This window comes from Poeciliopsis prolifica, unplaced genomic scaffold, assembly GCF_027474105.1.
Source record: "Poeciliopsis prolifica strain line A6 unplaced genomic scaffold, Auburn_PproV2 SCAFFOLD033, whole genome shotgun sequence".
NCBI classification, from domain to species: domain Eukaryota; kingdom Metazoa; phylum Chordata; class Actinopteri; order Cyprinodontiformes; family Poeciliidae; genus Poeciliopsis; species Poeciliopsis prolifica.
The window spans coordinates 1,192,463-1,219,010 of NW_026562408.1; the positions used below are offsets into that span (position 1 = coordinate 1,192,463).

At 39.0% G+C, this 26,548-nt stretch overlaps 1 protein-coding gene across 6 annotated transcripts in view; it reads left to right on the forward strand.

Annotated features, from left to right (window-relative positions):
• The first annotated feature begins 437 nt into the window (after positions 1-437).
• The window catches only part of fstl4 (follistatin-like 4), a 172,837-nt gene continuing 146,726 nt past the window's right edge, over positions 438-26,548 (forward strand). For 5 of the 6 annotated variants that reach the window (XM_055051380.1, XM_055051383.1, XM_055051382.1 and 2 more), the window contains exons 1-3: positions 14,156-14,307; positions 18,229-18,377; positions 22,752-22,785. In XM_055051380.1, the coding sequence (XP_054907355.1) occupies positions 14,268-14,307; positions 18,229-18,377; positions 22,752-22,785 (223 nt within the window). In that variant the 5' untranslated portion in view covers positions 14,156-14,267. Of the gene's footprint in view, positions 579-14,155; positions 14,308-18,228; positions 18,378-22,751; positions 22,786-26,548 lie in introns of those variants that run through there. The other variant, XM_055051381.1, reaches the window with a different exon arrangement.

Genomic DNA, 26,548 nt, shown 5'->3' on the forward strand with positions numbered 1-26,548 from the left:
CTTGGATGAATTTTGGTGGATTTTAAAGCATCTCTTCAAATGTGTGACTGAAAACTACTTAGAGTGAAGAACAGCTGCCAAAACCTCGCTGGACTTCACAGCGTTGACCTTTTGAACTGAATGTGACTCAATCACGTTGACTGGACTGATTCCATCTGGTCCCATATGAACCGGATCTTTCTGAACCGAATCACAGCAATAAAAGAACTACTCTGATTAACGAGTCACACAATGGATCAATGATGAAGCCTTCCTCTTGATGAAGACTTCCTGTCAGATCCTCTCAGATGTCAAAGCTCGCGCGCGCGCCCAGGTGTCGCCTTCCGTCGCGGGACGCAGCTGCGCGCGCAGCGGCTGACGTCAGGAGCGGCGCGAGAGGAGTTGAAATAGGGCAGAGCAGAAACGGAGCTGCGAGAGGAAACCAGCCGCGCGGAGCCGCAGGATGGACAGCCGCCGCCACCGCCGCTGCTGAGGCTGGAGACGCAAAATTATTCCGAGCCACTCGAACCGGCGGGATCCAGGCGGAACAGTTCGGAGTCTGATCGCTTCTCTCTGCGCTTTTCCTCCCAGCATCTCAGGTAAGGATGCAGCGATTCACATCCAGCAGCTACAAGTTTGCTGGATTTGATTTGATTGTGATGAGCAGAGGCCATTTTTCATTTTCTTTCCGACAATTTGCAGTAGTTTGATTTGACAATAAATCCGTCAGAAATTGCAGCTGGTTGAATTGCAGCCTCAGCGCAGGGCGACGGCAGGAGCCGCAAAACAGCTGCTGGGAATCATTCAGGGCTGAAAACAACTGAAGAGCTGAAGAGACTTCACCTCCAACTGGAGACATGCAGAAACAACTCAGGACTGGAGGAGGAGAAAATCCTTAACATCCACTGAAATCAGCTGCTTTTACCAAGAAAAGAGAGGAGAGGAGAGGAGAGGAGAGGAGAGGAGAGGAGAGGAGAGGAGAGGAGAGGAGAGGAGAGCCGGCCGGTGGAAACCTGCCCAGATCTCGGATCCTCCGCTCCGCATCAAGCTGCCCCAACATGAATCCATGCACAGAAAAGGCTTGTAATGAAAACCCTTCAGCATATAAACAACACGTGCAGCTGCGGGCATCTGCGCGTGCATGGACAGCTAAAAGCACGTGGCTTCAGGCGTCAGGACCAATATGTGACCCTGGTTTCGGGTTTGGTGCAGTTCTGAGTCCAGACTGGTCTCACCTGGAGGACCTGCTGACTCAGTGGAGAGGCATCAAAGCTGCAGGAGGAGAGGAGCTGAAGCCACTTCTAATCAGCAGTGATTAAACCAGCAGAGGCTCCGGGTCGCCTGACTGGTAATGATGTCAACCAGAACCAGAACCGCTGCTGGGTCCACAGTCATTACCGAGACCAACACATTACGGCTGGTTGTTGCTTCACAGGCGGACTTCTCACACACACACACACACACACACACACACCGTCACAGGCTTCAGAGCTGAATTAAGCTTCTGGAGCTGCACTGATGACCAATTACAGCAGAAGCGGCTGAACGCGTTTCCTCCTGACAGTAACTTCTGTTTCACTTGGTTCGCATGACGCCTTTCTGCTGCAGCGCGAGAGAAAGAGGCTTTCCACAGGTTTTCCTGCTCTGCTCCTCTTCCTCTGCCAGGCTATTTATCCAGGTCTCCAGCCTGCATTTAAATCCATCATCATAAGCAGGTAATTGACCTTTTGAGCGACGCTGACAGAATAAATGCTGCAGAGTTTTCCACTGCTGCGCGGCGTCGCTGTTGTTTTGTCATGTTGATTTGATTTTAGGTTGCTGTGATTGGGTGATGCAGCGAGATGCAAACAATGCTGATAGATCTCAGGAGTTAGCCTCACATGTAGCACCAGAATAATAATAATATAAATATGACCGGTGATTGGACTGCATCAGATTTGCTTTGTTTTGTTCCAACACTGAACATAAGGGCTCATTTTCATATCTCTAATTTTAGTCACTTTAATTCAATAAATGTCTGTTTGATGTGAAATGTCATCAGAACAAACTGTGTTACAGGAACCAACATGGTTTCATTTCAGCTACACGGCATTTCAAAAAGCTTCACATCATAAAAACACTAAAACCATAAAACTTTTAACATTTTGTTGAGTCTCATCATCAACATGTCAGTCGATGATCCATCAGGAACAACAGCAGCTCAGATTTACAGGAGCTCAGCGTTTCGGCTGTTTTTCAGTTTTCTGGACGTTTGTTCCAGATCTGCTGTGCATAGAAGCTGAAAGCTGCTTGGTTCTGGTTCTGTGAATAAAGAAAAAAGTTCCACAACATGTAACAGGAATATCTTCCCATCGGTCTGCGGTTTGATGCTTACTGACTGAACTTATTCTGGTTTTTCTGACCTCGGCTGGTTTTGTTCGGATTGTTGTGACTTTTCAGAGGAGATCCGGTCGGTTCGTTTCCAAACTCATAAGTAAAACACATCAGTGCATCTTTTTATTGAATATTTCATATGACGTACTAATAGGTCACAGTGACAGTTTGGTTTTATTTCCCTCAGTTGAAGCTGAGGAGAAAAGCAGCTTCTTGATTTCCAGTGAAGTAACAGCTGAATCGTCTCGTCAGAAAGGTGGTTTTTTCTTCCCTGCCCAACATGGCGGTCCTCTCAGGTGAACCGGCTCGTACACCTGGTGACTCGGCTGTCGAGCTACGCTCAAAAACAAAAAGCAGAGATTTATGTGGAGCTGTGAGCCAATCAGATGCAGCCGCCGATCAGCTTTTATCTGAAGTTATGAAATGTTTCCTTCTGGATTTAAAATTCGACCCCGGAGATGAAATCACTCGGTAAGAACAACACTAACGCTGCACCTTCCTGTTCCTTCCTACTCCTTCCTGCTCCTTCCTATTCCTTCCTGCTCCTTCCTGTTCCTTCCTGTTCCTTCCTGCTCCTTCCTGTTCCTTCCTGTTCCTTCCTGCTCCTTCCTGTTCCTTCCTGCTCCTTCCTGTTCCTTCCTGCTCCTTCCTGCTCCTTCCTGTTTCTTCCTGCTCCTTCCTGTTCCTTCCTGTTCCTTGCTGCTTCTTCCTGCTCCTTCCTGTTTCTTCCTGCTCCTTCCTGTTCCTTCCTGTTTCTTCCTGCTCCTTCCTGTTTCTTTCTGTTCCTTCCTGTTTCTTCCTGTTCCTTCCTGTTTCTTCCTGCTCCTTCCTGTTTCTTTCTGTTCCTTCCTGTTTCTTCCTGCTCCTTCCTGTTCCTTCCTGCTCCTTCCTGTTCCTTCCTGTTTCTTCCTGCTCCTTCCTGTTTCTTCCTGCTCCTTCCTGTTCCTTGCTGCTCCTTCCTGCTCCTTCCTGTTTCTTCCTGCTCCTTCCTGTTCCTTCCTGTTTCTTCCTGCTCCTTCCTGTTTCTTTCTGTTCCTTCCTGTTTCTTCCTGTTCCTTCCTGTTTCTTCCTGCTCCTTCCTGTTCCTTGCTGCTCCTTCCTGTTTCTTCCTGCTCCTTCCTGTTCCTTGCTGCTCCTTCCTGTTCCTTCCTGCTCCTCTCTGGCTGGTTGCATCGCCTCACAGGTCGCCGACATCGCCGGTCAATTGAAATTCTGATCAGTGATGTTGAACTTCTAGAAATGACCTTTTCCGCTGCATCCCATATGAGCTCAGAGCGTCGGCTCGGCCCAAACAGAACCGGCCTGGAAAGAGTCTGCAGAGAGTGAGAAACGTGGAGAGGGGTTAGCGAAAGGTCAGCTGCCATCTCTGTGTTCAGCATCGACTTCAGTCAGCCATCTGTCAGCCTCCCTGTGCCCTGATGGAGGAAACCCAACCTGAGGCCGTCCTGCTGCGCCGGCGCCGGCAGCCTGTGGGTCGTTTCAGCCGCTCTGCTCCGACCCATCGGGTCGTCAGAGTCCTGATCCGGAGACAGAAGTACCGCGGCTTTAACATGTTTATTCAAGTAAAAGAGGCCAACAAATGACTGCAGAACAAATATATTCTGGAAAAAGTGTAAATTAATCATTTGATATTTAAAAATGAGATGAAGAAACATATAAACCGAAGTGGAAATTTCTGCAATTTATGGACAAAAATGACAAAAAGTAACAAAATAAAGTAAAATCAGTTTCTTTCTATAAAGAACTAAAGAAACTTTGACAGAAACTACAGGTTTGATTTTCATTCAGTGGGAAGAAAAACCAGGAATTTGACTCAAGTCAGAGCAGAAATACTTTAATAAACTCAATAAATGTAAAAAGTACGACGCAGTAAAAATACTCTGAAAAGTACATTTTTTTTAAAAACAAGCAACTCAAGTAAATGTAACTCGATACTCATTTTTTAACTCGCTAAGCTAATAAATATGTTCATGGTTTGTGTCTGTGTTGACCTGCAGAGGTCATGCCCTTTACCTTTTGATGCAGGTCATACCTTGACCTTTTGACTTGGAGTTTTAGAAAGAAAGCAAACAAACATTTTTTTCCTCTGATGTGGAGTTTTCCTTTTTTTTGTCACGTTTTCACTGCTGACCTTGACCTTGGATCGGTTCTGTTGACCTTGGATCGGTCCTGCTGACCTTGTAGGCATTAATAATAGAAAACACAGCTGGATAATAGGTTAACGCTGCAGGAATTCACAGAATGTCAGGTTTTCAAACAGAAGGAGGAAAATCTGCTTGTTTATTTTCAGATATGACGAGATGAGGAAGTTTAGATTTGAGCTGTGTTTGTTTCTTCAGATTGAGTCTGATGTGTTTGATTACTTACTGGTATAAAACTGGTTCTAATCTGATTGGGTTTTATGTGTTTTGCCTCTGGGAGTAAATCTTGAATTTTACTGGTTTCCTTTTCAATAGTTGATTTGTGAATTGGTGGGCCACAGGCGCCCCCTAGTGGTCTGGAAGACACTGCATGGAAGCGACCGATCATTTGTCGTGACGTCAGCTCTAACATAATAACGGATAAGTGGGTTGGAACCGGGTCGCTGATGGAGACAGAACTCCAGGATGCTTCGTGATTAGAAAAAGTCAGATTCTACCTGCTGGGAGTTTTGATGTTGTTCACGAACGTTTTGATTCTTTTGAACGGCGTGGAGCCGTGAACGAGTCAGTTGGTGAGAACTGTTCTGCTCTGCTCACACCTCAACAGCTGTTATTGTTTTTAATTGATTCAAATGATTTAATCAGTGAATAAATACAACAGATAGAACAAGAAGATCATTTTTTATTTATTGGTGCAGAAAAGCATTTTTGTTTCTGCCAAATCATCTCGAATATATTTTTATTTTATTGTGGTTCTAAATTATAAAAATCTTAAAATGTTATTTTAAGAATTAATCCACACAGCACTTGGTAGTAAAATAACATATTTTTTAAATGTTCATTTATTACCATTAGAAAGCTTAAAATTCAAACGTTCAGAATCTCAATAACTCAAAACGCCTCAAATCGATTCGTTCATGATGATAAATGAGTTTTTAAAGGAGTTTGTTAAATGTGTTAAATGATTCTCAGCCTGAAAAGAAAAATATTCTTTACTTTATTGGTGTCACTGTTCATGGAAATGTTATTCATTCAGCAGGAAAATGTTTTAATCACCTTCACATTTTGAAACTTTGGACGTCATTCTTCAACGTTTTTGAGGAACGTTATGAAGAGCTACAGGTTGAGAAGAACCGCAGGTTGCTAACAGGCAGAACTGGTTTACTATCAGATCGTTTTAACTGAAATAACGGCAGATGATTCAAATTTCTAAGAGTCTTTGATAAATTAATCTGTCCTGTTGATCAAACTGCTTCAGCTTGTTTAAAGAAAGAAAATATTAATACAAAGAACTGATCTGATGACTTGAGTAATCAAATAATTTGAAATATTTTCACCAAAATGGCGAAAACGAACCATCAGATGTTCGTCTCCTCGGTGACGTTTAATGAATTTGATTGACTTTGTAGAAAAGTTTGACCAGTGATGTAAGAAGTGCATCATTCTTTGACGCTTTAAAGACTCTGAACAGCTTTGATGTTATTTTTGGCTAAAGGGTTTTTATTCCTGCAGAAGAGGCAGACTACATCCGACTGCCTCCCAAAGCTTAAATCTTGCTGGGAATAAAGATATTAACTCTGAGCTTCTGAAGGAGAACTTTATTATTTTATGTCATCCGTGTGTCTGAGCATCGAGGCGTATTGATGTTACACAGAGAAATCCTCTTCATGACCGCCCATCTTCAGATTAAATTTCCTTTTTATGCACATGAACCTGCAGGTTGCTATGCTGCAGGTTGCAGTGGAGCAACCTGCAGCATAGCAATCTGCAGCAACCTGCTGCAACCTGCAGCAACATGCAGCATAGCAATCTGCAGCAAACTGCAGCAACCTGCTGCAACCTGCTGCAACCTGCAGCAACATGCAGCGTAGCAACCTGCTGCAACCTGCAGCAACATGCAGCATAGCAATCTGCAGCAAACTGCAGCAACCTGCAGCAACCTGCTGCAACCTGCAGCAACATGCAGCGTAGCAACCTGCAGCATAGTTTCTCTGGGTTTTTCTGTTTGAAGGAGGAAAAATTGGAGTAAATTCAAAATGGTGCGTCCATATTTTGAGTTCAGTTGCATGTTGAGAACGTTCAGTGAATGTTCAGTGAATGCAGACGTCTGGTCGGCTCTGCAGGCAGCAGTTGTTTCGTATTGGGTCGTATTTTTGCGGCTCTATGATGAGCAGGTCAGTGGTGTTGGTCAAGCAGCAGAAACTCTGGGATCTGGTTCTGCTCTGTCACGAAGCCAGCAGGGAGTTTCTGGAGGGAACGAGTCGCCTTCAGACGCTCCTGACAGCCATGATGGGCTTTAAGGCCGACGGCTCCGGTCTGGTCAGGACGCCTGTCAGGGACAAACCTCTGAGCAGAGTGGGTCGTTACTGAGAGGAATCAGCCGTTGTTCCTCCTGTTTTTCTCCCATTTCTGGTTTAATTGTACCCAACAGTCTGGAGCTCTGATGCTGCAGGAGGAGAAACAGACGTTGGTCCGTTTGGAAGTTGTTTCTGAAGCCGAAGCTTCAGAGAAGCGACTGCAACGTTTGTGTCTAAAAGGCCTCATGTGCTGCTGCTTGTCTTCAAAATGAAAACATGAACTGATCCAATCTCAGCCTCCATATGCTTCCTGCGCTCTAATTTCTGTAATGGCTTTTCCTCGTCTGTTGGAGGTTTTCTTCCTAAATGCTGATTTTTATTTGAAATATTAATTTCAATTTAAGCCTCTTATGTTCTTAAAGGGCTGGTTGAACCAGGAGGCATAAAACTTTATTGATAATATTAATAAATAGCTGTGTGTGTGTTTGATGATACTGATTTAAATACTCAACATGTTTTCCCTCCAGAATTGTTTTCAGGATTTACTTTTGATTTTATGGAGATAAATCTGAAATATTTCCACTCATGTATGACAGTAAATGTGATTTTTCTTTCATTTCTTGCTGATCGACTGCTGCCTCTGTTAGCATCGGCTAACCCCAGGTTTTTCATCATATTTTGCGGAAAATTAGCAATAAGACTTGATTTTGCATGAATTTGCAAAACATTGGAGGGATTTATTGATATAATTTGGCAAACAGATTTAATTGATAAAATATTTAAGTACATAAAGTTTTATTTCTTCATCCTTCTAGAGTCGAGAGGGCCACATGAAAACTTCTGGTGGCCGGATGTGGCCCTCGGACCTTCAGTTTGACTCCATCTAAACCTTTTTCCTCTGATGTTCAGTTTTCTGTTGTTTTTAAATTAAAAAAGCCAGAACTGTGTTTTTTTTTTTACAGTACTGTGTAAAACAGCAGCTGCTGGCAGCTTTATTAAATTTTATTTAGTTTTCATTGTTAAAAAAAACCACAGTGATAAAATGAAATGGTCATTCCTGCTAACTAGCACCATCTGCTTTTCTGCTGCTGTAGCTCATCAGCTTCTCGGTTCACATTGTTGTGCAGAGACGTTGTTCTGAACATCCTCACTGAGATGATTAGTTGTCTGAACTTCTGTTTTCGTTCTGTCATGTGAAGCCGGTCTGCTGATTCTCCTCTTTCCCATCGCTGCGTTTCCTTCTGAAATGTGCAGAAAACTTTCTGGATATTCCATTAATGTAAAACATACAGTTTTGCAATTACAGTGTTTTCATTACATGACAAATTAAACTAAAGTTTCACGTGAATTAATGATGTAATTGGTCATTATAAAACACGCCGCATTGTCACTTCCTGTCGTTTTTTTCTTTGTAGTTTCCACCAGTTGTAACATCCGGCTGTTATGTGATGTGAAAGTTTGTTCATGGCAGTTTTGTGAAATAAACAAAATACAATGCACCTGAAAAACCTGCACAAAAACTTTATTGAAAAATAAAATTGGAGTGTTTCCATTAAGTAAATGTATTCTCATGCCAGTATTTCTTTATTGCCTTCATTAGTTCTCTAATGTTTCTGTTTGCATTGCTTATTTAAACATAAACCTGTTTCCATAGGACAGATTGTCATATATACTGATCCAGATATTCTGAGGCGCGGCTGTCTGGTAGACTGACACCTTTGGTTCTCCTCCAACCACATAGGAAGACGATGCAGAGAAACCATGATGGGGCAGAACGCGATTCTCCCTGGTTCTGTTTGGATCAGGCTGAAGGAGTGTCTGTTTGAACCCTGAGTGCAGGCAGGCGCCGCTTAGAGCAGCAGAGTGTAGAGAGGTTTGTTCCAAAATGGGCCATGCACCATTTGGGGGGAACGTGGAGTGATTGACAGAGGCCATTTATTTTTTACCCTTTTGCTTTTACTTTATTTCGCAAAACGTTAACCAGCGGATATTTCTAATGTATGACTCTTCTCAACAGTTTAGCCTAAAAACGCATTTAAAATCTCATCTGTTTTCCGGTTTGCTGTAAAAAAACTCTGACTGTAGTCGGGGAAATCACTCACAAATAAAACTTCCTCCATCCTTCCAACGCTCTTTGTATCGTTTTTTAAATACTCAGCAACTTGCAGGGAGGAAGAAAGCACGCTGAGCGTGAAACGACTGTCAGAGTGGAACTGCGTGTGTCATTTGTAACTGTGACAGCGATCCTACCTGGAGAGCTGCAGAGCAGAGAGGCCTTACAGAGAGCAACGACTGCTTGTCTTCATTTACGCTCCAGTTTTCACTTCTGCTGGAGTTTCAGCTTTTTAAAAAGGGACGGAGTCACTGGGAACGCTCAGCAGTGATTTTAAGCTTTGGTCTAAATCATTACTGACCGGGAAACTCAAGTATTTCAGCCTCTGTCCCGCCGACTTCCTGTTTGGTATTCTCCTGTAAATTTCCCATTTTATAATGTAATTTGTAAAAAGCACTTCTGCTCCTCTCACTAACCTCAGGAGAACTGCCACCTGCAAACGAACCAGGTGTTGAGCCGAAACGTGAAGGTCTGTGATGTGTGGGAACCACAAGGCTCAGTCCTCGGACCCCACACACTCCCACTGGCTCAGACTTAACAGAAAATAAGATTAGCTACCATTAGCTACACAGGTGATACACAGCGCTACATCATGATGTCACCAGGTGACCTTTGAACCCACCCAATCACTTAAAAGATGTGTGGATGCGCCACAACATTCTCCAGCTGAACAGAAACTGAAGTTATTAAAGAGGAACAATCTAGAGTTATAGATCTAGAGTCAACGCACAGCTTCAGTTACTACAGACAGAAACTAGAGATCAGGCTGACCTCTGACCTGACCCTTGGGTTCCACAGTGGACCTTCTGCCAGCTGCAGAACATTTCCAGAACCAGAGACTAAAATCTCCAATCAGAGAAACTTTAATTCCTGCAGCAGAACAAACCGACAGACCAGAACCTGCAGCTGGAGTTCTGACTAGAACCAGGAAGATGGAGACACCGCCCGGTTCTACACCGCCCGGTTCCACACCGCCCGACTCCACACCGCCCGACTCCACACCGCCCGGTTCCACACCGCCCGGTTCCACACCGCCCGGTTCTACACCGCCCGGTTCTACACCGCCCGGTTCCACACCGCCCGACTCCACACCGCCCGGTTCCACACCGCCCGGTTCTACATTCCTTCACTGAGAGTTTTTAAACTCCCGCTGTTCATAAATCACTGAATTAAAGATTAAAGATCTGCTGCTGGGTCAACCTGCTGGTTCTGGTTCTGGTTCTGCTCTGCATCGTCTTGTCACAGTTGGCATGTTGACAGATATAATTTATAATTTTTAAACATTTGTGTATTAGGGACAATATTTAATAGAAGAATTGCTGAAGAATTGTTAGATTAAATGTATTCTTCCTGGTTTCTGTAACTTTGCAGCTTTACAAGCTCAAACAATGAATAATTTATCCCAGAGGAGAGACTTTTGTTCAATAAAAAAATGCTCCATCTCTTATTTAAACAAAGTGCTCAGTGGGGCCAAGAGGCTCTGCTTTTCAATCTTAAAGCTGATATTGTTCCTGATGACAGCAGCTTGAAGGAGAACTCAGATCTCTTACAGTTACTTTGTGTTTCAGGGAATTTAATGCTCTAAAATTCAAACTCAGTTTCATTTTATCACAATCTGAATGTTCTTAAAGGGCCGGTTGTTCCAGAATGTGTTGATAAAACCCATTCAGCTGTTAAAATTTTTATTTTAACAGTTTTTCACACTGATCAGTTCCTCCAGGATTTGCTTCCCCAGATTTTTGGTGCTAATTCAGGAATATTTGTAATAAATTTTTGTAATAAATGGGCTAATGTTTGATGTTCAATGTGACTTTAACTGAGGCTGAGGCAGCAGTCGGGTGAACCCAATGTTTTTGGTCAATTTTGAGAAAGATTTGCAGTAAAAATCAGAAAAAAATGTGGAGATCTGATGAGTTTGAGTGAAATTAGTTTTAACTGAAGAAACTTATTGATGTAATCTGGAGTCTGCAGGCCCACATGTAAAGCTACAGCGGACCAGATTTGGCCCAGGGACCGTTAGTTTGACACATGTTACACCATCACAAGTTAGTTTCTAACAGTGAAGTAGAAGAAAAATGATGTTTAGTTTTCATCATGTTTGACCAATAAACAGCAGAGAAATGCGCTGTGCTTTAGTGTCTGTCTTACATCAGTCGATCTTTTAAAACCACAAACATTACAAAGTAGAAACAGTTTCCAAGTAAATTAACATTTCATTCTAGAGTCACTAATCAACTCTCAGTCAGAATATTGTCTATAAAGAGGACCTCTAGGATAATTAAAGAACTGATATAACTGAATTTCTGCAGAATTGTGCAGCCAGAGGAAAACGAGTCGGTCGCATTTTGGGCTGCAGATTTTCCCTTCTTAGATCCAGATGTGCTTTTGGTGACACTTCCAGTCAAACCTGACTTACTGCATCTGCTTCCAGAACCGAACCAGATGAGTTTCTGAGTTTCTCGCTTAAGAGAAAAAAAACATTTCTGTGTTTTATAACTAGACATGATCACATCATCATGCAAAAAAATTGATTTCTTCTCCGGACTTAAGATCAAAATTCATTCTGATTTATTCTGATTGGTTTCTGTTTTGTATTTTGACAGTTTTGCATCAATTTTAGCAGGAATGTCTTTCAGCAGTGGTTTCTGAAATAAGAACGTCTCAAGGTGAATTTGGCCCCAGGGCGTTTGCAGTAAATGACGGGTTTGACAGAATGTGATACATTATAACTGATTCTGCACCTGGTCCATTACTTTGAACTTTTTCCCTCCAAAAGCCAACATAATGTTGATGTCATGGACATAAGTATTCTGTCTCTGGGCTCTACTGATCCGTCTTTATCAAGCAGACGGATATCGGTGGCAAGCAGACTTTATCAACAAAATATGGAAGGTTGAGTTTTGTTTGAACCTTTTAACATAAATTCCTCATTTTATTAGAAATGTATCTTAAAATAAGCCCTTTTTAAATTGAGACTTTCTGCAGCTTCCTTTCAGTAATTAGTCTTCAGTATGTTCATATTTCTGGTCATCCATGCTTCCTTAAGAAGCTAATTTAAGCTTTAAATTAAATTAATATTTTTACCTCGTGAAAAAACAGCTTCTTACTTAATGACCTTAATTTAATCCAGGGGTGAAAGTAACTGTAAATAATCTGAGTAAATCATGCGTAAAATACCTGGCACTATAACCAAAATATTTTCATATGTGGTGTAACATAATAGTGAGCACACACTTATTTCTCATGAAGAAGTGAAATTAATTGAACTGGGATTTCATTTTTCTTGCTGTAATTCTGTCACCAGTAGAAATATATTTGATTCTTCAAAATACAAGCACTTCCTGTTTGACTGACAAATTGGACATCAGCTGCTGCTAATCTTTTACTTGAAACCCAAATGAATCCTTATGTTTAGGAGAATAAATGCCAGTCTGTCTTAACTTTGACAAAAAAAAGGTGTTTAAATTGTTTTCTTTATGTTTAAATTGTCTAAACATATTTAAAAATGATTGATAATTAGAAACATGAGAGGTGACCTGGACTTGATCCTGAGAGACTTTGATTTTCATCAAAAACCTGAGAATTGATTTGATTTGTCCATTTAAGAACTAAGATTGGAAAATATTCAAGGACTTAAGTAAGTTCAAACTTGGGTCCATCTCAGACAGCAAAGACTCGACTTGGACAACTTTGAGATTTTACTCCCAAAAAATGTAATTCAATCCGTCACAATAAGCAATAAATCAATTAATTGCATAATTTGTATAATCAGTTTTTTCCTATTTTTTCCTTTGGTTTCATCTAAACCTTTTTTTGAAGGATAATTTTGTTTACAGATAATTCACAATTCCTTTTGTTTGCTGTTTTTATTGGTTTGTTTATTCCATTACCATTTAAAATTATCTCAAAACAACAATTTCATCATTTATTGCATTAACATCTGGGACAATCCAGCAAAATTTATTCAGCAAAATTTATCTCAACTTTATTTAATGCACTGACTCGTCCAAGTTGAGAAACTGAAACTGCAGAGGATTTGCATTTATCCTCCAGTTTTATGATCTTTTTCTTGAAATTTTTATCTTAAAACACATTACTACTGGACTAAATGCCTGCTGTCTTCTTGTTATTTTAACAAAAAAGTGGCAAGAAAAGTTTGTAGCAAAAAGCAGGAGCCTGAATATGAATCATTCCTCGATGCTCTGGTCAAGTGGATACTTTTATCTCCTGAAAATTTAAAATTTAAAAGAGAGACTCATAAATGAAAAGCTGTGGTGGGTAATTTTTGTGCATTATAAGGCTGAGCACCAAAGTGAGCAAGTCTGAAGAGTTACCAATGATTGTTCCAGCTTTAAAAGACTCTCCTACAACCCTTTAATATTTTAATATTCTGGTCAAATAACTGTCTGCTGATGTTTTTTCCTCGCTTCTGCTGAATGTGACATCATTCAGTGCATGGAGCCAGATGTGTGTGTGTGTGTGTGTGTATGTATGTGTGTGTGTGTGTGTGTGTGGGTGTGTGTGTGTGTGTGGGTGGGTGTGTGTGGGTCAGTGCCTGGAGGCGAAGCCAGCACATTAAGACAGTGACTGGCAGATCTCATTTGGTGTTTAATTTCACCACCTCTCATCTATGACGACCCGTTAGCCGCCGGCTAACAGGCTAGCTGAAAAATGTCCGATTTCCTTAAAGTGATGTTTACATTCACAGGACTCATGATGTTTGTGCGATAAACATCAATAATAGATTCATATTAGTGAACAATTAAATTTATCTCCAAAACCTGTTGGTTTTATAAATTAGATGCATTTAAAGGCCTTCAAGCAAAAACGTTGGTATGTCATTTAAACAAATAAACCTGTATATGTAAGACTGATTATTACATGTCAATAAATTTTTATTTAGTTTGTCAACTGCGTATTTACGACTATCCACTGATTAAACCTTTTTTAGAATCAAGCAAACCGTATCTTTAAGAACAAAAAGCTGGTTTTCACAAAGAATATGACTTTAAAATACATTTTAAAACAATAACACTCAGATGTTTGCAAGTATTTTGTTGAGTTTTTGTAGTTAATCTCACTTCAATATTGTCATAAATTGAAAACACAAACAGAGTAAGTAATGAATGCTGCTCTGCGCTATCAAATCTGCCCCTTTACACGTGACGTCACGCTCTCCAGACTCCGCCCACTCCGCCATGACGGAGCCAATCAGAACACCGGGAGCCTCAAATCGCGTCCGTTTAGTTGAATTGACCTTAAAAATGGCGGCAGGGATCTGCGCGGTCCGCCGAATAAATATAGGAACCGAGCTTATTTTGTTGTAGAACTTTTAATGAGGAAAGAGACGAATCATAATGGCTTATGGTGCTACCGTGGATTAGCAGCGAACGCCTTTTACAAGGTAGGAAGACTAACGTTGATATAGTTTATAAGTAAAAATGATTAGAAATATACTAAATATTGCGTTATGGAATCACCTCTAATCATTGGTCACCATGGAGACGGTACCACCGTCATGTAGCCTAGCATGCTAGGCTACATAGCTGGTTAGCATGTCTGCTGTTGAGGCTGTTTAAAGGGAAACGCTGTTTATGACGCAGTGATAAACAGAATTGTGGCGTGAATTCAGGTGAAGTCGGTCATTTGATCAACACACTCAGGAGGTTCGGCTCGGTTTCTCAGCTAGCTGTTTGAAACTTCTGGGAAACTTCTTATGAGCCCAACCAGGTGAGTCACGTTCACTAATGAACTGGCCTGGAAGAAAAAACTGGATTGAACATGGTCGGTCCCACCACGTCATTTCCCCTCCATTATGGCGCCTGTGATCAAGTGACGCAGTTGCAAATGGCCAGTGATGGGAAACAATCTTTGGATGAAAGCGTTTGTTGGAAGGTCAACAACAATCTTTTGAACAGTAAAACCCAAAGGAAACATAACCAAAGACCAAAGATTCAGCTTATGGTGGCCCTGAAAAAGACCGCAGATTAAAGAGTAGAAATGTAAATATTGCAGGAATTCATATTTATTTACAGTGTTATGGCAGCTTAAAGTAGGAAGAAATGGCAGAAACGGCTCGATTTACTGCCAAACTTTTCTGTAGCTTCCAGCCTTTTCCCCTCCAAACTATCTCTGTTGTCTTCATTATATATCCCTCAAGTTTTTCTGCACACAGAAAGCAGAACTTTTTTCCAAAATCCAAAAACTTTCAGAACTGGAGTCATAAGTTTTAATCATACTAACCAGCAGATACTTCTGCAACTTACTTTTACTGTGTTCCTGTATTGTCCAGACCAGAGGTCGGCAACCCAACATGTTGAAAGAGCCAAAAAACGAAAAACAAATTTGTTTGGAGCCGTAAAAAAGTAAAAGTTTTATATAAGGCTTATAATGAAGGCACAACAGGCTCTAGGTGTTTATATTAGTGTGTTATCAAAATGACTAAGTGTATATATAATTAGTATTCATGATTAAATGTTTATTTTTCCTGCAGTGTGTCCTGGAAGGAATGACGCACCACGTGACTCTTCTGTTGTACGATGGTGCTTTAATGCTTTAAGTTTAACTCTGAAAATCTGCCCCCAAATGCAGTTTGCATAACGACGATCACTCTGTGAATAATCACCGTTAAGTGTGCGATCAACAAAACAACAAACGGAGTGTAATAAAACGGCAGCCTTCTGAAAACGTAAAGTATTTAAAATTAAATGAATAGAGTTTAAGTTCAATATCTGTGCAAATGCCAAGCAAATCAGTGCAATAGTAACACATAGCAGCCGTGAGCAACACGACCTGAGCAATGAAACAAAATAATACCACTAAGTGTCATTCTAAAAGTATACTGATGAAAATTACTGTATCACTTATATCTGATGTATGTTTTCAGTTCTTTTTCTTTTTCGTTTTTAATTTGTAGGTTCAGCTTTTATTAAGGTGCGCTCCGGAAAGTACCGTACTCTTTTAGTTATTTGACAACTTGTCGCTGCAGAGCGAACATTCAGACAATCCTTCCACACTGGCAACGAATGCAGAGGATTCGGTCCAAGAATTGTAGAATTGAATGTTTCTTCTACACATTTTTATAGCATTGGAAAACATTAAGAATGATTGTGTTGTGTTTGTCCTCCTACAGAAGCCATATTAAAACCAAAAATATATTTCCCACCCCAATCTTTTCCCATTTTCAAACATTTTTGATGAAGCTCCAAAGAGCCACTAGGGCGGTGCTAAAGAGCGGTTTGCCGACCCCTGGGCTAGACGGCAGTATAATGAAAAAGGTCACCAAGAAATAAGTTATTTCTGTAATAATTTAGACAAATTTTTCTTAAAAGTATCAGTTTTTCAAAGGTTAATAAAGGTCTCTTTTCAACCGCTACTGACAAGATGAGTAAGTTTAGCTTCAGATTTTTGTAGATGAAGTACCAAATATACATCAATATGCAGTCATAATTTATTTTACAGCCTTTATTTTTGTAAATTATAATGATTTTTTTGTTTGCAATTAATGATGTTTAAAATTAGAATATTAAACCAGACCAATAAAAACAAAAAACATTTTATTACACAATATAGATTTAAACTGTAACATGACGCTAACACAAACAAACCCATGAAAGTGAGTGAAGCAAAGTTTAAACAGCAATGCTTAAATTAAACTGTAGAAATATTAAATAAATCAGACATAAGAAAACCGAGCCACTTTGTTGCATTGAAGTCCAACATTGATTCCCTAAATCTGTAAATGGCGAATCATTGATAGGTGGGAAAACACTGCAAAAACACAAAATCTTACCCAGTATTTTTGATCTAGTTTCTAGAGCAAATATCTTAGTACACTTGAAATAAGACAAAAATAACTTACAAGTAACCTTTAAGCAAGATATATGTATCTATTTCAAGTAAATAATTCCTTAATTTTCTTGAAAAGTTTTAGTTTTATTGGCAGATTATTTTATTTAAACAAGACATTTTTCCCATCAGTGAAATAATTACCAGAACTTCTTCATCAATATTAAGGAATTTTGACTTCAAACAAGCTCATGTGTCTCACTGAAAAGTTACTTTTATGTCTTATTTCAAGGGCACTTAGATATTAGCAGTGAGCCATTACGCTGCTGCTGCTGACGATGAGTTCTCTCTGATATTAAATGTAATGATTTTTCTGTGATATGCGAAACTTAATAATGCAACATAAATGCAATGCAGCATTAACTATGTGAAACTGGGAAGCATTTCTGTTTCTGGAGAAATCCCGTTTTTAAAGCTGGATGTGTGTCAATGACGAGGCGTGAAAATTGAGTTTATATTTTAAGCTCCCAGGCATCGTATCTCTTATTATTTTATTTTTGACTCATCAAAGTGTTGCTTCTTTGTTGGCATCAAAAGATTTTCTATATTCTTTTGTAATACAGATAATTATCCTTCATCAGTTTGGCCTTTGATGTGTACACGGCTTCATTATGCAGTCTGAGTGCAAACAAGCCTCTGGTTGAGCCCTATAGTTTCAGTGAATCTTCATATTTTACCTGTGTACATATGTGCATCGTCTGTGTCTGCAAATCAGAAGGAAATGTTGGAATGTAAACAGTTATAAGGCACAGTATGAATATATTTGTTCAAGAAACGAGCAGTAGTAACTGCGAGCCTAATTTTGCTCTCAGACTCATGTCCATTAGACTGCTGTCAAAATCACAAAGCCAGTGATCTGAATTTCCTCTGATCTTTTTTAATCTCCTCTGAGAGGCAAACCGATTCACTGCCAACCAAATAAAGTCATCAAAAAGCGTTTCCTTTCAAAACGGATTAAACTCGGAGCTAAAATGTGATGAAACACTGTCAAAGTTACAAATAAAAACCAACTGGACACAATTTTCAAACAATGTTTTAATCTAGTTAAAGAGTTGACGTTGTGGTCAAAAACAGATGAATGTCAAGGTGCTACTTTGGATTTTTGGTGTTGAATCCTGATACATGAAGTGGCGTTGTTGTCGATTGCTATGGAAACGAGTCTGCGTGTAGAGCAGTCGACACAGAGCGAGAAAAAGTGATTTGTGTTCTTCAATGGTTTCAATGCATCATTTTATAACAGCTTTAATAACTACATTAATAACAGCTTTCATTTTAACGGTTTTACTGCTGCAGCGCCGCGACGGATAGAAAGGAAAAGAATCGTCTTTTTGTCCCAGCGTTTCTGCACGTGCAAAATTTCCGAATGTCAACAATAACATGCAGCGGGGTTTATGGAAATGTTGGATCTTTTTATGTGCAGCAGAGTTGGTCGAAGTATTTATTGTTGTTTTTGGCTTTTTCTCGTATTCTTCTCCAGATAAAATGGGAGTCCTGAATGTTTGGGTTGTGGTGGTTCTGCTGGGAACGTTGGGATGCTGGACAGCTGAAGGTCACGGGAGCAGCCGACGAGGCGACACGGATGCAGCCGCCAAGTCCCACACCTCCCACCAGGAGTCGCACTCCATGGTGAGCATCCTCACTGCTTTTCAGAATAAAAGAAATACAGTTTCATTGGGGGTGAACATTACAAGCAAAGTTCCTGGATTGACCACTCCATCTCTCTGATTGGTCAATAATTTTATTTTACATAGGTGTCGCTGTTACAATGAGTTAAAATGTTACTAAAAATTTTAAATTTGACAAACCATGGCCCCTTTATGAAAAGCTGATAAAATTATCATATATTTAAGAACAACGCACGTCAAGAACACGAGAAAAGAAAAAGTAAATAAAAGTCCAAGAAATATGCAAGATCAGTAATGTTAAAGTTTTCTTCAGTTGGACTGAATATTGGATCAGAGGATGTGGGGAAATGCTGCTCCGACTGCAGAATAAAATCCAAACCTTTACAGTTTCTGGCTGTAAATGTAAATGCAGTGGAGAAAATCTGAAAACATTTAAAAACATGAGGATCTGCCGTCACAGGCAGGGGCCAATTTCCATTCTTTTCATTTCTGTTTATGCAGTTTGTCCTTGTTTGTTTTACACATAACCCTCTTACTCATAAGCCTTTAATCCAATGAGCACATTTACTGTTTCTTTATGGTTTCTGCAAATCTCATAACCACTCTGCTCTTAAATAAACACCACTCCACAAAAATATTATAATCTTTTAGTCAAATATACGCCACGTTGAAATCCTCCACTTCTTCAAAGTGTTATGAAAATGTGTTAAGTGCAGAGGAAAGCTAAACGCTAAGTGTTCCCAGTTAATTGGGGCAGAGCGATCTGCATATGAAAGCCTTCAGTTTTACTCATTTGGTCTTCTGCAGCCCTAACCAACTCCAACTTTTCAACGATTCAGGAAAAAACTTCACAACTTATTCAAGCCTGAATGCATTGATGTGAATCTGCCAGGATTTGACCTTAAATGCTTGGAACAAATGGAAGTTGTTTTTGCATCAAGACATTTTAATGAAATGGTAAAGATTTTACAAACTATACAAAGATCACAGTGATTCTTTTTGTTTGCAACTTATGAGAGTTTCATCCTCCTTACTATGTAATGAAGATTTTATTAAAGCTGCATTATTGACCTGCTACACTGTAAAACATTTTCTGCCTTGAAAATGCAATTTAAGTCAACAAGACAATTGTTTTGGTTTTAACTCAGACATTAAAGTTCATGAAGGTGATTTAACAATAGTGATAGCATTTTTGCAGCTTAATGTTTGGTTAATAAAGTGAAGATCTGGGGTGGAAATGAGTCATTTGAGAGGAAAGAAACGGGTAAAATATGGGTTTGGCATTTAATTCAACATGCCTGGATGTGATTTTTTTCTTTTTCTCAGACTCTCATCAGGTATTGGAATATATTGATATTAAAATAAAATAGTCAGACCTCCTACATGAAATAATAATTACATTTCTCTCCTTTTTATTGGATGTAACTCTACAATCAGTCACCATAAATTATTTAAATTATTGGTTATTGTTTTCTTGTTCTCACATGAGACTAAAGGTTCTGCTATAGATGTATTGATTATAGATCTGATATTTTGTCGTACCATAGTTTATTTGCTTCTGTTTTGTTTGAACCTCAACCTCAGCGTGTGTTCAAAAGGAAAATCCACTTCATTTCAGATTTAAATAAACGTAAAATATGAAATGTTTCTTTGCTTTAAGATCACAGGAAAAACAGGAAAATCTGCAGGATTTCCACGTTTTTTATAAAACTGAAGGAAGATTAGACATGTTGTAAATATTAAGTTAAGTTCATTAATCCTATGAAAACGATGTTTTTCTGAGGTTATTGTTGCGTTTTAATCTCAGATTATAAAGTGTGAGTGCATTGAAACTCCTCCATAACTGATAAACATAAAACATGAGGGGAATATATTTATATACTTGTTGAAACATGAATCTTTAATGAAACCTGCCTGCGTTGCTGTGGATTTAGAACAATATTTACTTTACAAAAATCTGAATTGTTTTTCAGTCTCCGTGGCGACGCCAGATTATTGCTGATGGGGAATTAAAGGGATGCTCAGAGATTTGTTTCTGGTATTTTTTATCTAGAAGCTCCAGCCATCTTACTTGGTTTGTGAACTAAACTCTCCTCACTGTGAAGCAAAATATGAGACCAATAAACACAGCACTTTTATATTAAAACTGCCAAACGTTGTAAATTAAGTTACAGTAAATCTGATTTCATCACTTTGGTGCCTGCTTTAAAAACATCTGCATAAACTCGGATATAATGTCCATTTCCTGATCATTTAAAGATTACCATATTGATAAATGTGCAATTTAATAATATATAACATCTATCTATATTCATAGATGCATTTTGACCTTTTAAATGCCAGTTTTAGTAATTAGTTTCTGCACAAAACCTAAAATCAGTCACATAAAGTGACCTGATATTTATAGTAGAGACAAAACCTGAGGGATTTTTTTACGACATTCTATTAGAGCCAAAAAGGGAGAAAATTTCCACCAAAAACTCAGAAATTTTATTAAAAAGTTTCAGAAACTTCCAAGTTTTTTTTTCTATAACATTTCTATTTGTATCAATCTATCATTTTTTTCTAGAACATTTTAAATGTTTTTTCTAGAAAAACTGAGAACTCAAAATTTCAGATTTTTTTTTCTTTTTACCTTTTGTCAAAACTAAAGTATGTTTGGTAACATTTTTTTACCCTGATTACAAATTAAAAGTCTACACCTGCATATGGGCCAAATTTGTATCATTTTTGAATTGCAGTTTTTTCACAAAATCAGTCGAAGGTCCACAAATGGCCCCTGTGCCTCATTTTGGACATCCCTGCCCTACATTATGGTAAAGATGTTACCCTCATTTAAGGTATTCCTCTAATTCCTGTCTGCGATATCGCCTGAAGTCAAGATGCCAGCCTGAGGCAACAAAGGTTAAAAGAGCCGAATCCTCTCTTCTCCCAATTATTCACCCCACATCTGTCAGGACTGAAACACTTACCTACTTGACGGAAAAACAAAAGTTGTATTTAAAAATACACCTGCCAACCTCTATTTCCAGGAGAAAGAACTGGCTCCTTTTTCCCTTAAACCCTGCTGATTTGTCCTATTTGCTCAGATTAAATCAGATGGGAACAATAAACTCATCCAAGCACAGAAAGCAGCAGCAAGAAAATCAGGTTACTGCTAATTACTTGTGAACACCTAAAGTCTAAATGTATAAAATAAAGTGACAAAAACAGCTTTTGTTTGTCAGAGCAAACTGTATTTTTAGAAAGGAGCTCAGAGCCGTGCTGTCACCCCTGTGCTTGATTTAAATCTTTAATCAATTGATCAAACGGCTCAGTTTTATCTGGGCATCATGAGGAAGAATGTCTGCAATTAAGATAGACAGATGGCATCGGCAGCGAGGAAAGAGGAATGGAGATGCAGAAGGTTTGACAACCACTGCGTTCCCCGTGGGAGTCCGGGTCTCCTGGGGTTGGCCGTCAGAGAGACACACACACACACACACACACACACACACACACACACACACACACACACACACACACACACACACACACACACACACACACACACACACACACACACACACACACTGCTTTATCAGTGAGGCTCTTACCGCTGGCATCCATGCTGAGGGACAAGAACGCAAAATGTCACTGCACTTCAAATGCTGCTGGATATGGGATTGTTCTGGAGTGGCGATGCTCTGAAAGATTGCGCTGTTCTATTTTCAAATATCATGTCGATGGCTTGTTTTCCCTGCATATGCTAATGAAGCGTCTCCAGATGACACGTTTGTTCAAATCCTAAAAAAAGCTCAACTGATTGGTCACTGATAAGCACCAAAGCGTCTCTCAGATGCTAAAATATTACAGACATTGGGTGGTAACCAGTTACATTTACTTTTAGGAGTATTTTTACAATTGTCATTTTATTATGAAGTGTTTCTATTCTTACCTGAGTAAAATTTCTAGATTTTACTCATTTTAATCAGCTGAAAATGGTCACAGTTAAACAGAAATGCCAGTGCAGAAAAAACCTCTGTCATCCAAAAAAGGTTTAAATGTCATGAATGACAGACATGCCACTGTCTGGACACATGATGTCTGTTTCAAACCTCTGAGAGACGCGCCGCTATCCGTTTGACATATAAAGAAAGATTCCTGAACAATATGTTGACACCTTGCATTTAGTGATTGAGTTTTTTCTGCTGTTTTCAGCGTTTTGTTTTGCTCCTCCTCTGTTTGCCCTTGCTTTGTGCCTGTCTGTTTCAAGAAGAGGAAAAGGCAGAGTAACGGATGACATGTGGAAAGTCGCAGAGAGGCGGCTGCTGCGTTGCCCTGGCTCCGCTGAGCTCGTGTAATAACCAATCCTGTGTGTGTTCTCTGTTTGCAGGAGAAGGAGAAAGCAGACGGGAGCATCCATCAATGTGAGTACGCTTATGGTGTTCAAACCAAAACAGCATTTCTCAGAATATGCCGTCACAATATGGTTTTTCTTCTGCTGTGCTTCTGTCCTCTGATTACTGGGAAACGCAGCGAGCAGGTAATTCTGCTCTGAATAGCTCTGATAAAATGGGCTTTTGATACTAAAATATGTCTGAAAAACATGAGGAATCCTGCTTGTTGCTCCAGTGCTCTGAGATTTATTTCTTGGAAATGGTTTCTGATGTAACTTTGCTCAACAAACCAAGTTTACTGAGATCTTTACACAAATCCACTGCAAAAACACAAGGACACTTGGTTTAGTTTCTAGTGCAGATCTGAGTTCAGGGGTGTCCAAACTGGCGGCCAGGGGCCTTTTGTTGTTTTTTTATGGCCCGCTGCTGCAGTTCAAGAATAATAGGAATTTATTTAAAAGTGACAGATTATAAGCCAGCTTCATAATATGAACCTCATCTATAAATTTATCATCAATATTAAGGAATAAGTTTCTTAAAAAAAGCATCGATATCTTGCTGAAAAGTTACTTGTGAATTATTTTTGTCTTGTTTGAAGTGTACCAATACATTTCTACTGGAGACTAGACCAAACATTTTGTGTTTTTGCGTCTTAAACTCATTTTTAGTGACACCCTCTCTGACATGTAACTAATCATTTTGCTGTCAGATGTTTGTTTGTCCCTGTCAGACGTGGAAAACGATGTTTTTTCCTGGCGTGCAGCTTTAGTGAATCATGCCTGTCATGATCTCAGTCGTTACTGAGTAGCCAGTTAGCTCCACGTCAACGTCAGCCTCATTTATCGGTGCTGATGGTTTAAAAAGTGACAAAAAAGCCTGAAAATCAGTCCAGTTTCCCATCAGATGTTTAATCTTATTCTGAGAAATGACCAGAAAATCCAAGTTTTTATTTCTATAATGTTGATGAAGTGGGAAAAATGTCAAGACTGAAACGGTTTTTAACAGAATCATTGCTTGCACAGTGACTGGTGTCCCTGATGCATTGAACGACCTCCATTTGCCGAGAGGACGGCACTTAATCTCGATCATTTTACCAGGTTGGGTCGTTCAGCAGACACAGGTCTGTGCACTGCAAGTTAACACAACAGTTCTTGTTCTGTGTGGAGGAAGTTCATTTAGAATTTTTAAATTATTATTTCTGAGCTGTTTTTTTATTTTAATCTAAATGATTGCATTACTTTGAATATATTTCTGTATGGAAACCTTGTAAAGTGACTGGAGAGGAAGTTATTCATACATAAATCACTTAAAATGAACCCAGTTGAAAACCTTCTGGTTATTCCAACAAATATTAGTTTCTGAACTCTTCCTGAGTTAAAACATTTATATTGTTGTTTCTAAATGAATATGAAATTGTTTTCTTTGCTTTATTTGAGACCTGAAAGCACAACATCTTCTTTCCTCATTTTCTGTAAATAAATACAAAATGTTTGTAAGTCGATCATGGAATAAAACAACAATGTTCATTTTACTTAAACATACCTATCATAAATAAAATCAGAGAAACTGATCATTTTAAGTGCTCTCTTATTTTTGTTTCTGAGCTGTTTATATTTTTAATATGAGTCAGAAACAAGTTGCAATCTTTCTCTTCCTCCCAGTTCTGTTGCAGAAATGAACCACTTGCTCTGATTGCCCAAAAACAACCAATCAGAGCCAGGAGGCGGGGCTTAGTGCTGTCAATCATTCTAATGTATGCTACTCAGTCTGATAATGGAGAAACAAATTAAAGTTTGTCAACCGTCGTCAGTGGCTTTGCTAACTAAATTAAATTCATTTTATTTTAGCCTTGAATCTTAATGTGGACAAAAGACTTTGAAAAATAAAAATAAAACAAACCTTTTCTTGTTCCTCTGGGAGCTGAAACTTGGCTTAGACTTGGTGTGAAAAACTGAAAGCAGGAATTCATCTTGTTCTCCAAAATCTGAACAAATTTATTGTGCCAATCTTTTAAATGAAAAATGTCTCTTGATTTTATTTTTTAAAAATAAAGGAAAACAAAAAATAAGAATGATTCCCTTTCCCACCAGAGAAATATTCAAAAACTCTCAGCTCTTTTTTAAAAATATGACCCATAATGAAAATATGAACATTTCAGTTATCATAATGTAGAAATGACTTTCCATGTTTTTAAATTTTCTCCAGTTTTAATGTTGGTGACATTAATCAACTTGACTCATTTCTTGTCTAAACTTTCTTTGTTACGGCGATTGTGCATAAAGGTTAGCACGCAGACTAAAGGACACTTCCTGTCATTTTTACATTTGTTTACTCCTTGTGTTATTCTTGTCAGTGGGATCCATGTGGAAAAATTGAATATTCCTCATCTATCTTCCCAGAGAATGGAGATTAATCTGGTCTTGAGTGCTTAATTTATGAACCTTTGCAGAGGCCTAATCGGAGTTTGTTACCGTCACAAATTAAACAATGGCAAGAGGCAAAGCAAGTTAAGCAGGCCTGTGGTTCATTTAGATTGTAATTGGGTGAGAATTAGATGGGACAAGGTTGACAGAGAGACTCTGTAATAAGCAGCAAACGGCTGAGCAGGAAGCTGAGAGGAGACAGAGGCAGCATGGAGATGAGTGGAGGGGAAGAGTCGGATCTGAAGTCGACTCCTTAATTATTCAGTCACTGTCAGCTTCTCTGTGGAGACGGAGAATCTAAGAGCAAAGAAGAAATAAAAACTGGACCAGATTGTAACAAAGAAACCAGGAAACTGAGCTGGATTTTGGTCCAATTAGAGAAGATTAATAGTCAATTAATCTTAATTTATAAATTATGATTTCATTCATGGCATGCTGTTGACGTTTTCCCACCTCTGCAGTAAAACTGTTTCTAAAACGTGGAGAGTAGTGACAGGAAAATTCTAATTATTTAAACCCTTATAGAAAATATTTCATTGCACGTTATTTATTAGGTGTCAGGAGATCCTGACATTGTTTTTCTTTTTTTTATCCCCTACTGAGCCGCAGCAAACACTTTCACAAATGTCTGAGTAAATCTGGGGCATGTAGAACAAAAAACGTTAATATTTAGTGTGAGCTATTATTAATGGCCTGTTACAAAGTGGGGAAGTTTTAAGTGATACAATAAATTCAGCTGCTGGGTTGATGGATGAGTGGTGGCCAGATGCTAACAGGTAGCTGTTGTGATGGTGACTAATTCAGATTTCTTCACTCATCTTTGGTTTATATATAATTTATGTTCATATAGACAGGACTCAATGAATGAAGCAAAGTCCATTCAGTTAAAAATACTTTCAATTTCCCTTTGGGATAAATAATATTTCAACTCAAAGTATCGTCATTGGAGATTAATAGATCTTGTGTTGCAGTCAGTGTTGCAGCAAACCAGAAGAGGCCCCTGACCAAAGCATGTTGCTTGCTGCCACTGTCCCTCACTATCTGGCTCATGACAAACGACCGAAATATGATTTAACTATGAAGCAGTAAAGATGTCTGAAATAATAGTAAAAAAGTCATTGCACTTCTTAAACTTTTTAAAACTAGAAAAATTTCAACAAACAATTGAAATGAAAAATATGGACAGAAGTTTTCAAACAAACCATCAGCGGCAAATTTTAGAAAAACAATGTTTTAGTTTTATTTTACTATTAGAAACAAAGTAAACAAGTGACAGAAATAAAGTTATTATTCACTGAGTAAATGACTGTTATGCCTTTGTATTGTTTAAAAAAGTCTAACTTGTTCATGGTTCTCAGTAATTTTAACTT